General features: G+C 37.6%; 2 protein-coding genes across 2 annotated transcripts; both read left to right on the forward strand.

The window, feature by feature from the left end:
* Positions 1–1,228: 1,228 nt before the first annotated feature.
* On the forward strand, positions 1,229–3,161 carry LOC306842257 (neuronal acetylcholine receptor subunit alpha-7-like; the record flags this gene model as incomplete). Its single annotated transcript, XM_079372384.1, has 4 exons — positions 1,229–1,305; positions 1,963–2,031; positions 2,183–2,331; positions 3,108–3,161. Exons 2-4 carry the CDS (start codon positions 1,968–1,970, stop codon positions 3,159–3,161), a joined length of 267 nt encoding a protein of 88 aa, XP_079228510.1. The 5' UTR covers positions 1,229–1,305; positions 1,963–1,967.
* Positions 3,162–10,535: 7,374 nt separating this feature from the next.
* On the forward strand, positions 10,536–13,501 carry lrrc59 (leucine rich repeat containing 59). The gene is made up of 8 exons (XM_079333968.1): positions 10,536–10,776; positions 10,896–10,998; positions 11,181–11,240; positions 11,488–11,646; positions 11,887–11,991; positions 12,078–12,150; positions 12,438–12,629; positions 12,915–13,501. Exons 2-8 carry the CDS (start codon positions 10,897–10,899, stop codon positions 13,193–13,195), a joined length of 972 nt encoding a protein of 323 aa, XP_079190094.1. The 5' UTR covers positions 10,536–10,776; position 10,896; the 3' UTR covers positions 13,196–13,501.
* The last annotated feature ends 1,557 nt before the right edge of the window (positions 13,502–15,058 follow it).

A 15,058-nucleotide genomic window follows, 5' to 3' on the forward strand; every position in this document is an offset into this window, starting at 1 on the left:
TGAGTAATATATCATCTAACATGTCCAATTCTTTAACATTAATCTTAATGTGCTGCTATCTTGAGACCAGGACTCAGAGAAACAAAAGATTTTGTGTCTCAATTGGACGATCCAGGCTTCATAAAACTGTAGATATTAAATAGTGTAAAATAAAAGGAAAAACATATTTTTCATACATTTGGTAATCTGTATTTTCAGAGTTTGTTTAGATATGCTAGCATGTTGTTTTGCACACAGTTTATAAGACTAAATTAAACTAAACTAATAATCATGAGGAAGTTTAGTTAGGGTCAATTATGATGTTTCAAGAGGTACCCAATCTCTTTGCTGATCTTGTCCGTTCATGTGTGCAAAAAATCTTCTAGCTTACTTTCAAAAGTCAGAAGTATGTATTGGCTTTTGAAAATCTAAAGAAGAGGTTGATTCTGTAGCGGACTGTAAGTCATCGCCTGTGACAACCCATGGTGATTGATACAATCAGTCTTTATGATGATGGTCCTGATGGATTTGTAACTCATAAGGAAGCATCACAGGTCATTTTAGTCTGTTTCATAACCAGTTCAAAACTCATCACAGGTGTTTGATCTATTTTATTTACAGGTTATGTTATTTACAATGTAAGCTCTAAATTTGTCTATGAAAACCGAACTTCTTTATGTTTTGGGCAAAATAATACATTTGAGCTTTTTGAAACAGAGATCAATAAGTTATAAACTAAATGACAAGTAAATTGAAAGTGCGTTGCAGACAGTGCAGTCTTGTATTCAACTTTTCTGTAGGATAGCAGGTGGGTCTCGAAACATTTCAAATATTGAACTCATTTTTTCCAGGTGGATTTACCTCTAATCACACGGAGCAACAAGAAATTGACCAACCAAAAGCTAATCAGAGCTATGAGGAAGGTATGCACAATAACATAATGATTAAAAAACATCATAAGAGCTTTGTAATAGTATTCCTGTGGTCTTAATTATTTGAGGTTAGGATGCTGAAAAGCACATGGGAAAGACAAAGGTATAGCAGGAGACAAAGTTGGGCTTAGGGAGAAGAAGATCAAAATAAGTATATGGGTGCATGGACCTGCAGTGTTAAAGCTATTACTAGCTGAGCCAACCTCAACACATGTGAATATTACATCCACCCTCACCAAGTGTAAATAATGTTTGAAGGACTACTTAGTGAATGTTTGGAATAACAGAATACAAAGATCAGACCTGTGTTCTTTTTTTGTGTTAGGTGGAAGTATCTTCAATTGCACTGATCAAACTAACATTACACAGAACAACAATCACAGCTCTGATGAAGGTATGTACAATCCAACAGTGTAAAACAATGATATTTCTGAATATTTGTTAGCATAGCATTAATTGCAAACTGATGGGTTTAATAATATAAATGTCCCTAAAACTGAATCTATCAACAGACTGGATAATATTAACGCAGCATATCACGGCCGTGGTTCTAATCTAACAGACAACACTGAGACTCTGTGCAGGCTGAAAGATAGACAATTTAATGTTCAGTGTGGAGCCATTATATACAGCACAACAGGTGTCATAAATTCCTTCCCACTTTGGATATTTCTATACATGGTCTGGAGAATCACATCACCTTTACCCTTACAATGTCAAACCCCAAATTTGAAGAACAATTCCTCATTCCACTGTCAACTGAGGCCATACATTTATACTTTTAGAATACCTCTAATGACATTCTTTTCTTCAAATATGGTCATAGCTTCTCCAAATAGATCGTAGTCTGCTCACAGCAAAGTCACCTCTACAAAGTGTAACCAAACTGAACGTATTCACAGAAATTTGTACTATCACAAACCCACTAAAACTAAGTCGAAGATATATACATTTCTGAGAATATTTGGTCGACTTAAGTTGAACGCTGATAACTGAATGTTTGGAATAAATTGAATTCAAAGATCAGACCTGTGTTCTCTTTTTTTGTTAGGTGGAATGATCTTCAATAACACAGAGCCAACTAACATTACACTGAACAACAATCACAACTCTGTTCAAGGTATGCACAGTCCAACAGTGCACAGCAATTATATCTCTGAATATTTGTTAGAATATCTTAAATTATAAAATCTGTGAATGTAAGTGGAAATTATACTTAAGTAAACCTTTAACATTGTCTTACAAACACATTTTTGATGTTGTCCTTTTAGATCCTACATGTAACAAAACCTATCGGGATATAATTGAGTACCTGCAGTTGTCAAAAAAAGATCAAAACACCTTGACTCGGCCTGCTAAGAATGCATCAGCACCCACAACAATAACACTGGATATCGCCCTCTATGCCATTCTAGATGTGGTAAGTAGTTGATCATTTAAATTTGCATTGGTTTTTTTATTGGATCCTTGAATTCGTTAAATACCATTGTGCTTTGAAAAAGTTAGGCCACCACAGAGCCATTTAGGGACAAAACTACCTGTCACGGTCGATGGAGGAAAACATGGAGTTCAAGTCATGAGACACCCAAAAATTCCCAATCCTAAAATCAGCACTATTTGGCATTCCTGATGTGTTAAGACATCAGAGTTAGCAGGTGGTTCATACGTCAGTTTAAGTTATTGACAGACAGACAGACAGACAGACAGATAGATAGATAGATAGATAGATAGATAGATAGATAGATAGATAGATAGATAGATAGATAGATAGATAGATAGATAGATAGATAGATAGATAGATAGATAGATAGATAGATAGATAGATAGATAGATAGATAGATAGATAGATAGATAGATAGATAGATAGATAGATAGATAGATAGATATCTGAAGATCTGAATGATTTGGCTAAGGGTTGTTTTGATTGCTGATTCTTCCTCTCTTACAAATATTGATCTTCTGTAATTGGTTGCCAAATTCTATGTAACAGAAACGCTTTTTAAACAATCGGAAAAAAAACAAACATTTACTTTCTTTTGCTGCACACTGCAACTTGAATAAACATGAATGTAATCTGTACTTATCTGTATTTAACCCTTATGAACTTCTTCAAATAAATTCTTGTTCTACTTTTCCAACATTGATGACTCAAACACAAACTATGAAAAATGTTCATACGTGTTTATTCTTTTACAGAAAGAAAAGGAACAGACTTTTGTTTCCTACGTCTGGCTTGATACGGTGAGTTGAATAAAAGTTTGATTGAATGAATTTCCACTTTTACCTATTTGGGGGATTCAATTTTAATAATTTCTTTTTTTTCTTTCTCTCTTAAGATTTGGATGGATGATTTCATTGAATGGGATCGAAGGAAGTTCTGTTCTATAAACCGAATGATTCTTTCTACTAAACTCTTTTGGCTGCCAGATGTAACTATTGAAGAGCAGTAAGTCAACATATATATATGCATACTTTCACACTCACAAATATATCAGGATACAATATGAAGAGTAACTGCAAAAAAAGTCACTGTTTATGTTACTGGTAAGAAATGTCAGGTTGCCTTTAAGAACTCGACACACGACAATAAAAACTGCAATATGAAACAATTAAATACAGAAAAGTGCTTCAAATAAAGTCAACACAAGAAAAGTGCCTGGATATTTCAAGCATACAAGTCGATGTCCCACAGTTTAATGTCATCTCCATTATGAGAATGTAAAGGCGCCTCCTGCCCTGTCAACAAGCTGGAGGTGGGAAATATAACTGGAAATTGAGCAGAATATGCATTGCTTACAACCGAGGGAGGGACTGTCACTTTGATCATGATTATTTCTGGGCTTCTATGTCAAACCAAATTTACCTGAAGTTAAATGTTTTGATAATAATGGTTTGAAATAATATCCATGTCAGAATCAATAATAAAAAAAACCTCTCATTATTGACTTTTAAAGGATTGACTTCAGTGTGCCCAGCTCTGTTTTTACCCTTAAACATGAGACATACAGACACCTTTATTTATTTATATTAATTTACTCATACCTTAAAAAAATAAAACTATCATATTGTTATTTGAAAGCCACTGCATTAAATAAATGACCAACCTAACTACTGTAAGCCAGAAAGTTTATCTTTGGTGACTTAACTACAACACTGGCAGTATAGACTGTAATACATAATGTAAAATGAAGTTGAAAGCCTGAATGTGTGTGTGTGTGTGTGTGTGTGTGTGTGTGTGTGTGTGTGTGTGTGTGTGTGTGTGTGTGTGTTCTAATTCAGGACAGAAAAGGACAAGGCCACTCAGAGTCCTTATCTCCAAGTTAATAGTTCTGGGTGGGTCTTTCTTAGGAATGACATGGTGCTGATCACCACCTGCAAGATGGATGTCTATAAATTCCCCTTTGACATTCAAAGCTGCACCCTCACCTTCAAGTCTATCATGCACGACGGTAATAGAGTAGCAAGTTTTATTTCTAGTTTGTATAATGATGTTTGTGTTTGTAAAAGTTTTTTTTTTGATTGAGTTAAACAGTATGTGTAGAAAGCAAAGAGACAAATGTTTGAGGTTGAGGCAAAAAAAAAAGAAAAAAACATGTAAAAGTAAAAGAGAAACATATGTTGACAGGTTTTACGAGCTGTAAGTTTGATGCTTTCTGAGCGTTCAACAATTCTCAATAATATTGAACAGAACAGCATCCACAGTTCATTACGTGCTTATGAATGGTGGTGTTTTAGTTTTGTGTACAAATATCTTGAGTGTAATGAAAAGGACTGTCTGAACACGTGTAACCTACTTAATGGGAAACATTTACAGAGTTTGTTTAAGTTTACAGGAAACAGAATGCACCAAGATGTCATGTTAATAATGTGAAGCTGCTGGTTGTTGCATCATGCAGACAGCTTTACCTGCATGATGCAGACGGGGTGAGAGTGAACAGGGAAAAGAAAAAGGAGCAATTGACAAAAAGTTTAAGTACATAAATATATAAATATATTTATATTTATATATATACAGAAATGTCTTCCTATTTGTCCAGCAGACCTACATGGCACTATAACTCTGCCTTCTTTGCACTGACACTTTATACCATACACCAGGAAATTGTAAAAAAGGAAAAGTTGTTTTCCTTAAAAGTTAAACAAATCATATCCATTTGTAAGAAATGATTTTCATCATTTTCATTTTTTTCTTGTTAGTCAAACATCCAATATAGGTCAAATGTTAAAGCAAACCTCGTAACTGTCCTTTTCTTCTACCCCAACTCAGATCAGCTAATTCGATTTAAAGAGTACTTAAACTCTAAGTGGACAGAAGAATCTTCCCAAAAAATTATGAGAACACAGTCGGATTGGGAGTTCATCAACATCACCGCAACCAAGAAAACTGACAGTAATTTTGAGATCCAACAAAGCATGATGGTTTACACTGTGAGTATTTCATTTACAGATAACAGGACTTGGTGCTGAACCTTTCCTTTTCAGCTCAATATAGATGTTTTCACATACGCTCTCCGTATAATATCTAGATAATTACAGGAGGAGTGCTCTGGAGACTCTCCTAACCTGGCTATACACATTTGCTCCTTACAGCTGGAGACTATCCCAGTCAGATGGGAGAGCGGGGGGGGGGGGGGGTTAAGACGTGATGTCACTGAGTTTATCAGGAGATTTTCGTCTGTGCGAAAAGGGTTTCTGTCTCAAGTTAGTTGGTTAGTTAGATACTTTATTGTCCCCCTTAGGAGAAATTTGTTTTAGACACAAGAGAAAGTCACATATAGCTCACACAGAGAACATAACATAACACAAACATCTGTAGACATGTAACATAAACTTCTTAACAGCAAGGAACACACACACTCTTCATTTGCACTTTTGCAAACACTCTTTCTATTGCACATTTACCCATATAACATCATTAACTTTATTGCACTCCTGTTATTATATTGCACTTCCCTATACCATTGTATTGCACAGTCCCTATATAAGTCTCTCATTCACACACACACACACACACACACCCACGCACATGCACACAAACACGCACACACACACACACACACACACACACACACACTATCTTGCACTGTTTAATAATTTAATGGAGGTAGTTATGAAAGACAGTTTATATCTATTTAACTTGCAGTTTCCTGTGCTTTTCTTAAAAAAACGGTACCAAAAATAAAGCTTTACCTTTTTAGTAGTGTTCAAGTAGAAAGGATTATTTAGGCTACTTAAGTTTCTATATTTTTAGTTTTTAGATTTTCTCTTATCACATTTTAAAGCAAATCTACCGTACATCTTTGCAATGATATTAGCAGATTTGACTTTTTGTTATAATCTTGCATGAGGCCTTATTTTCATGTAACTGTATGTGTGTACATGTAGCTCTAGCTTCTTTCACCGTCTTTATTTTCCCGAAAGAATTCAGCTCCTATCAATGAATATGGTTCACAACCGATACTTCTTTTTCATTTGAATACAATAATCTTGTGTAATTAAAACAATACTTACCAAATGTCGCTACTGAAGTTGTTGCATTACAAATCTCTAGTACCAGTGGCCACTATCAGGATTATTTGGACTGTTATTCCGACCATGATTGTTAGACATGATTACTCATTGATTTCACCGCAAATACCACAAATATTGTCAAATACTGTTGATGCAACCTGAATCTAAATGTCCTTTTACAGATCACCATGAAGAGGCGTTCCGTCCTTTACATTGTCAATTTCATCCTGCCTGTTCTTCTGTTCTTGTGTCTGGACTTGGCCTCCTTCATGATCTCAGAGCGCGGGGGCGAGAAGCTCAGCTTCAAAGTCACTGTGCTGCTTGCTGTCACAGTGATGCAGCTAATTCTGAACGAAATTCTGCCGTCTTCTTCAAACAGGATTCCACTTATAGGTAAAAAAAAAAAAAAAAAGAGTCTTTTCCTTTTTAAAGTAAACCTAATGAACAGTGCATTTATTTTCCGGCCTTTTCTCTTCAGCAATATACTGCATTGTAACATTTGGTTTGATGATGCTGAGTCTCCTGGAGACCATTCTGGTGATGTACCTCATTGAGAAAGACTCCCAGAATGATTGGACAGATAAAGATCAAAGCTTGGATGAGGACTCTAAGGACAAACGAGGGAAGAATAAATTCCAAACGTTTTTTAAAGGTGAGATTTACTGAGATGTACGAGAGTAAAAAACTTAGATTTTAATACAGATGTTTTTATTGTGTTCAACAGTTAAAGGTTTAATGAGTGATGTGTTACTTATCAAATAAACTCTGTTTGAATCTTTTCAGACATGAAGACATGCACAAACTTGGTGTCTGTCTGTGCAGCATCTTCTGGGGAAAAGCCTTCTGAAATCCTTGTAGGGGCTAAAGAGGTGAGAAAAACATTTCACCTGTTTAAATTAAACACTAAAGTATCTGTATGAATGATTGACTAAATCCACTGATGTTTAAAATGTTGATGTAGAATTCTCAGAAGAACAAGAGATTTTGTTTAATCATTTAGTGTTTTTCATTCGAGCTGTTCCAAGCGATAATTTTTTAATCGATTAATCTAGTGATTTATTTTTTTGATTCATCTACTAATTTTTCGATTAATCTGATCATTAAATTTTCAGTTATTGATTATTTCACTTGACTTGATGAATGCAATTATTCACACAATATGTTTTGCTGCCATCCTGACACAGAGCTCCCGGATTGTTGCCACCACTGGTCTGAAGTGTGGGACGATGCATCAATGCAAAATATTCATGTCGATGAATTTCTGTCGTTGACGCATTGTTCCAGCTCTATTTTCCACAGAGTGACGAGATACCTGGCCGTTGCAGTAATATTTATTATTAGGCTTGTATTCATATTAAATGTAGTTTACCCTCCAAAATAATTTAGGTTTGACAACAAACAACTTTAATCTGCTCTATTTATCCACACAGACACAACCACCAGGAGTAGGCCTCACATTTTCAAAGTTCTACTCAACACTCATTCAGAGTTCAGTACAACAGCAGCCGTGAGGTCGTTCTGCACTCCTACAGTCTCTCCATCTTGCCCACAACGCTTTTTGTAAGAATACATGAAAAATTAAATAAAACAGCTTTTAAATATACTTCAGCGGCAATACATTTACGTGGGTGGCCCGTCCAGATATCGTCTGTGTTTGGGAAACACTAGCATCACACAGATTAAAGCATCATGGTAGGTGTAGGTTATTGTTCGACTGGAGCCACACACCACCAGGAAACAGAGTTTTTGTTCAATTAAATCCTTTTATTTTAACATATATTACTCTTCAGTTGTACTGCTGATTGCCATGGTTCTAAAGGAAAAATAAATGAATGCATTACAGTATTTATTCAAACAAATCATATGCACAATCTTCAAATTAAGTACTTCAGTTATCTAATAATAATCAGTCAAATAATAAATGTCAATCCTTTAAACAATCCAAAGTAGAAAGAAATCTTTTACTCACATTGGTCGTGGTCAAAAGACACATGGCAAACAGCAGCCCATTATAGAAATGTTTGTGAACAAAAGGGAGAAGAGCTTCTTCTGACCCCTATTTATAGGTGAGGAGGGTCTGACCTTTACAACTATAAACTGCAAGGCGTCTCCTTGTAGTGTGGAGGGGAATTGATCTTCAGTTTCTTACAGTAGGTGGGCAGGGTCTAAAAGAATCCTGCAAGCAACCCATAACAGACCACCAGAGGAAGGAAAAGCTACCAGGCAAAACACACAAGGCCAGGTAGTAGCATAGCCACATAACCTTACACTGTTCATGTGTTTTCAGACGAGCAGCAGCCAGTTGACTGAGGAGTCCAATGCCTCTGAAAGGGAGATGTTGCAAGAGTTGTTGCTGGCCCTGAGCAGCAGGAAGGAAGAAGGAAAGCCAGGCCGCTGGACTAGAATGGCCCAAACAGTCAACAGAGTTTTTTTCATTTTTTACATCATTACTGCCAGTCTGTTTTTAATATTTATGTTTCAGAGCTGGATGGCACAAGAAATGGAGGTCAAATCAACATATTAATCTTTCTGGTGAATAGTGCTGGGCGTTTATTTGAGCTTTAGTTACCATTAAGGCTTCCTATGATTATAAAAACAAGATAATGAAAATCAAGAGATTTCTGCGCCACATGCATGTTTTGTCATGTGTGGTAAATGGAGAGCTTTCTCAGTTTCTTTACAGCAGCATGTGCTCTGCCCCCTAAGCAGCTCCCCCACATCCCATCCTATGTCTCTGCTGGCCTGCACTCACTCTTCTCCGGGCCTGAGCATGGTTACCTCTTGTTACCTACACATAACATCCGCATACAACACATGCATGGCTTTACGTAATTATGAAGCGTGCCTAGTTTACAAGACAGGCGGGCTAAAAGAAATAAGAAATAAAAATAAAAGGGATGCCAAGACTAGGGCCAAGCTTAGCGTGCACGAGCAAAACTATTTAAAAACATTTAAGTGTGCATGTTAGTAAAAAAGCACGTTCTTGAATTAAGGTGAATATACTGTATATCTTTGGATATTATGAATACCCCACCCAATATACAATAAAGGGATGCATCGATTGTGAAAACCACGTTTAAAACCAAAGTTTTTTCGGTGCATCGTTTGGTATAAGACTCCTTTAATTGTGACATTTTCCATCGTGTTTGACCATGAAGAAAGATCAGAGTTTGTCCAACAAGTGACTTCCTCTGCCAAATTAAAACCCTCTTCTCTGAATCAGCATAATAAGGGCACTAGATTACAGCTTTAAATTGATACAACACAACTGATTTGCTAAGGTACCGAAAATCTGTTCCATCGGTGCATCCCTGATATAAAATATATGAATGCATGTAAAAAAAAACTACATATGAAAATATCTAAAAATTAAGCATCTACTAAGTATTCAAGTAAATATTTATCATAAATGATGTATTATCTTTGTGTTATATTACTAAAGCTATAATACCAAACTCATGATACTATCCCTTGAGGCAGAGTACTAACACAGGAAAAAAAGTAGAAGAAATGAATGCAGTCGAGGATGAAGGATCCTACTCTAAACTTGAAGTGTAACATTGAAGAAGATAACTGTGAGGTTGTGTGTTGGGGGTTACTTACTGTAAGAAATCTATTCTATTCTGTTTGAATGGGCTTGATCATGTGTTCATTAATGTAATGTTCTCTCCTACAATGGTGTTCTCTCTCATCTTTATCTGCATGTTATGTATTCATGATAACCAATCTGTATCTGAACCTTCTGAAGTAGTTCTGTGAACATGTATTACACTTGTAACTGAAAAATAAAACAAACACTTTCTCCTCTGTCATTGCCTTGTGTCTGCGAGTAGGGAAAGAACCAACAATTTCAGGTCCCAATAAAATCAACATCAGTAGTAAGGTGATCATTGTATCCCCTACTAATAAAAGCTACATTCATTAGCTCTGTAAAACTTAAGTTGTTTGGGATATACACTTACACACACACACACACACGTCTCACAGAGTTTCTCTCTCATGGGTAAATAAAAGTGAAATGAAAATAAAGAATGTGGTTTGGAGTTTGCTAATGCAGGAAAAAAGGATCAGCATCATAGACATAATGGATCTATGATCTTGAAGATCCCACCCCTACCAAATGTGTTCAGTGGGAAGATTCCTCCGACGCTGCAGGTGGCGCTGTTTGCTTCAACGTCGCGTCGATGTCGCTCAATCAGTGACGTGGATTTTCATTGAACAGTCAGAGCTTCCAAAATAACTCATTTACTAACGTGTCTGACCTTTTTTCCACTAACTTTCTTCATATTTAGAAGTCGGACTACTAATTTTCTTTCCTCTGCTCGTCACATTTGTGTCCCAGCCTAAATAACAGGTGAGGGGAGGATGAACAACGTTGACAGAGGTGTTTTTTTTACGTCTGTGCGTGACTAAAGTGTATTCTGTGTAACTGTTCAAACTTGTATTAAATCCTTTAAGTGTTTATTTTCCCAGGATGAGTAAAAACAGCAAAGTGTTGAACCTAAAGGATAAAGTCAGTGGGAATGAGATGGACCTGAGCCTGTGTAACCTCACTGAGGTGCCAGTCAGAGAGCTGGTGAGTCACTTCATTATTACATCTCAGTTCACTTTCAAAATGTGGTCACCTTTAAGACTTTGTACTAATTCACCGACACTTAAAGTATCACAGTGAAATGTTAGGATTGCAAATGTCTAGGTAAATTCAATGTTTTAATAGAGCTACTGATGAAAGCTTCATGTTATTTTCTGTCCCTGAAGGCTTTTTTCACCAAAACAACAGTTTTGGATCTGTCATGCAACAACATTACCTCCCTCCCTGTGAGTACAAAAACAATCATACTGGACTAAGAATGTTTCCCTTTAACTCTTTGAGTAATTTAAAGTGTCCATAAAAGAAACAAGATTGACACTGTTGTTGTTTTTCTGATGATTTTATTTCTTTATCATTGGACCCTGTAGGCTTTACGTTGATAACTAATAACTTTAATTCCCTAAATATTTAAGTTAAAGAAGGTATTTCCCTTGGTACTGCATGTGTTTCACTTGCTCTGTTTCTTTAACATAGCCTGAGTTCTGCAACCTGACCCACCTGGTGAAGGTGGATCTGAGTAAAAACCAACTGACCTGTTTGCCAGATGACCTCGGGAACCTGACCAACCTTCAGCATCTGGATCTGTACAACAACAAGCTGAGTGTCCTGCCTGTCAGCTTCTCTCAGCTCAGGGTGGGTACTAGACTCGAGCTCCATCTGCTCAGTTTATATTACATCATTACAGAATGCGTGTTGTTTAAACAGTTTCTTTATGAAACTCTTTTAGGGTAATTACGCTTCAGTTAACATTTGGCGAGAGGAAGTTATCTTTGTTTTTATCCAACAAATGTGTTGTTATTGGAGAAACTTATTGCACATATTAAAGCTGTTTTATTATCACACTGCATTGAGAAACATTGTGTTTGTTCTCAGAGTCTGAAATGGTTGGATCTGAAGGACAACCCGCTGGATCCCGACTTGGCCAAAGCAGCCGGAGACTGTCTGGATGAGAAACAATGCAAGCAATGTTCCTCAAAGGTGAGAGAACGAAGAGCAAAACCAAAAGAGTTACATGAGAGACGAGGTCTACAGGATCTGTCACTGAAGGATTTGTTTCTTTTCAGGTTCTGCAGCACATGAGAGGTCTCCAGGAAGAGGTTGACCGCGCACGAGAAAAACGCCTTTTAAGAGAAAAAGGTAGTACTTCCTAAAGAGCTTCAAATCGTTCAAAAAGACTCTTTAATGGAGTTTATAAACAGAATTTTTATAGGAAGCTTTTTGATTGAGCATTACTCTGCCCCTTTAAAGTCGTATAACTATATGTGGCGAGGATTAGAAGAAGTGAATGTTATTTTTTGCAGCAAGGAAGAAACCGCAGTTACAGTGTCAACCAACCAACCAACATTAATGACCTGTTATAAACGAATGTTACCGTTATCTTGTCTGACTGCGTCTAAACCCAACGATCCTGACTCCTGGTTTAGAGCTGGAGAGGAAGAAGGAGGTGAAGCAGAGGGAGCGGGAGGCCAGAGAGAAGGAGGCTCGTAAACGGGAGAAGGCGGAGGAGAAGGAGAAGAGGAGGAAAGAATACAACGCTCAGATGGCGGCCACGGCTGCGCGGGAACAACAGAAGAAGAAGAATGAGGAGAAGAAGAAAAAGAACGGGCAAACAGCAGGTGGGAAGTTGTTGACCTCACTCATCCCTGCTCAGAAGAGGCTGTTTCTCTGTCTGTAGCTTTAAATGCAAATGAGCTGTGTCTGACCACGCCCCTCTCTGGAAGGTGATGTTGCTCGGGATTTCTGGCTCCATGCCAGATTGTTTACAGTCAGAAATACTCTTCATGTAGTAGTTATACAAATGTCTCGATTTTTTCTCCTAAACCTTTTAGAAGTCCTCCTCACAGTTTGTCTTGTTGTTTTTGGAGTCATTCTGATTTCACCTTCTCTCTCTTTTCTCCTAGCGGATAAAAAGGCTGTCGAATCTGCGCCTAAAACTCGACGTTCCCTCATTGGCCTGATGTTCAAGCTCCTCCTCCTGCTGCTCCTGGGATTGGCTGGGGTCGCCGCCGCATGCCGACTGACCGACCTGCAGAAGGAAGCCATGTGTGTGCCTGTCAATGCAGCCGTGGATGACGGCCTATCCTGGGCCAGGGAGCAAGAGGTGGTGGTCCGACAGCTGGTGTCGAATCTGTCCTCTGCAGCGAAGGAGTTCCTTGAGTCCACACAAGCGTCTAAGAAGTAAAGCTATCATCTGTCTCCATCAGCTTCAGGAGCTGCAGGTTTCCTCTAACCTGTGAATACTGGGATTTCTTTTAATATGCTGAAATCATGAATCTCACTGAGACGGGCATTCCTGCATCCCCTCACCCTGTTTGTGGGGCTGGGAGGTGAAGTCTGCGCAGAAAGATAAAAGGGGGGGTGGACAGAAGTGTTAAAATCATAAATTCCTATGGAATTGTTGTCGCTCTTGTACCCTCTTTGTACTACAGCCTGTTTTTCCTTCTTTTTTTAAAAAACAAACAAACCATAAACTCGCCTTAATTGCTTACCTGGTGACCATGTGTTGCACACTGATTTAGATCTGTGTTTTCCGCGCATTACATGGAAGCTCAGAGAATATTGAAGAGAGTTGAAGTAAAATGTAAGTCGGCCCTTTCTGCGCTGCTCTGGAGGAACAAACTGCCAGGGAGAGTCTGAGCATGTGCAGTGAAGGCTGCGTGAATGAAGCGCTCACTCGTCTGTGAATTCCTCATCTACACTCTCATGAGTCTTACTCGCTAAATCTGGGCAATTCAACGCCATCCACCATCCACCACACGCCAACGGAGACGTGAAATATCAGTCTTACTTCGCAATAAGAGTAGCTGTAATATAGAACGGGCAGAAGCTTCTAATCAGACATGCATGCATACACTGTATTTCCTCTCTGTGATGATCATTTCTGGTTGTTTTCTCGAGATCGCGACTTGTTTTTCTCGTAACAAAGTTAGCGAAGATTGTTTCAAAACAATAAACTGGTCACTGATAATAAAACAGACCACCAGGTTAAGTTGAATCCATTTCTATGTTTCGGCCTTTTTGCAATGCTGGGTATGAAAGAAGTCGATGTGTCGAGAAAACAACTGGAAATGACTCGACATCTCGTTAACATCGCCTAAATCAAAACCATGCATGTCTGCTTCGGGCTTTTTCAAATTTATGGCGAACAACTAAGAAGAAGTTGGCACACGGATATGCCAAAGAAATGAATCACTTATTTCCTGGTTAATCAGTTCTCATATAGGTGCTAATTATTCTTCTGCCTATTGGCTAACCATTAACCGACTTTAAGCTCCTGTTTATGTTAACAAAAAAAAAAGACAAAGAAATGACGATTATATTTAGATTTAAGAAGTTATATATTTATGGAACTTAATAAAAAAAAAAAAGAAAAGGCAATCACTCGGGCTCATACCGTAACAAAGGACCGTACTGCATGTTCACACCCATTTCACATCTCATTGTGTGGGGCTTCAGACCATCTAAATTTGGGGTTATTTTCCCTCCACTCATTGCTTTCTATTATTTCTGTAACACAGCCAGAAGACTCAACGCTGAAGATGTAAAAACTGTCAGTGTATTTTTTTAATGAGATGATATAAAACACAGATTTCAGCTTACATTATGCCTTGAATGCAAATATGATTCAACACAAATATGTCCGGACTGTGGATTGGACGATTGGATTGTTTGACCTGTTTGGAAGATACAAAAAGTATTCAAAAAGCAGTTCAATGAACTATCATATAAATGCTTTTAATTTTTTTTTTTTTACAGATATCACATCCAGAAACAGTGGTATGGTCTGGTATGGTCCTTTGAGTTAAACTGTTGCTGCTGTAAAATCCACTATAGTTTTGATTCCCTAAATTCTCCCGTGTTGTCAAACTTGACGCCCACAGTCTAAAATACTAAAATGCTATTTTTCATCCACAGTGTGATTGAAGTCATAACAAAGCAGACGATTTATTTGACGGTTCTTCCAGTTTAACTTGCTTGTTGAGATGCATCTCTTCTTCATTTGTTCGGGGTTCCTCTGTGTAAGACGCTGCCGTGTTTCTTGTAC

Source organism: Symphodus melops, assembly GCF_947650265.1.
Source record: "Symphodus melops genome assembly, chromosome: 21".
Lineage (NCBI taxonomy): Eukaryota > Metazoa > Chordata > Actinopteri > Labriformes > Labridae > Symphodus > Symphodus melops.

Coding starts and splice junctions, on each gene's coding strand:
- lrrc59 (XM_079333968.1), top strand. CDS start 10,897: ATGAGTAAAAACAGCAAAGTGTTGAACCTAAAGGATAAAGTCAGTGGG. Junction 11,241..11,487: donor ACAACATTACCTCCCTCCCT/GTGAGTACAAAA, acceptor TCTTTAACATAG/CCTGAGTTCTGCAACCTGAC. Junction 12,630..12,914: donor AAAGAACGGGCAAACAGCAG/GTGGGAAGTTGT, acceptor CTTTTCTCCTAG/CGGATAAAAAGGCTGTCGAA.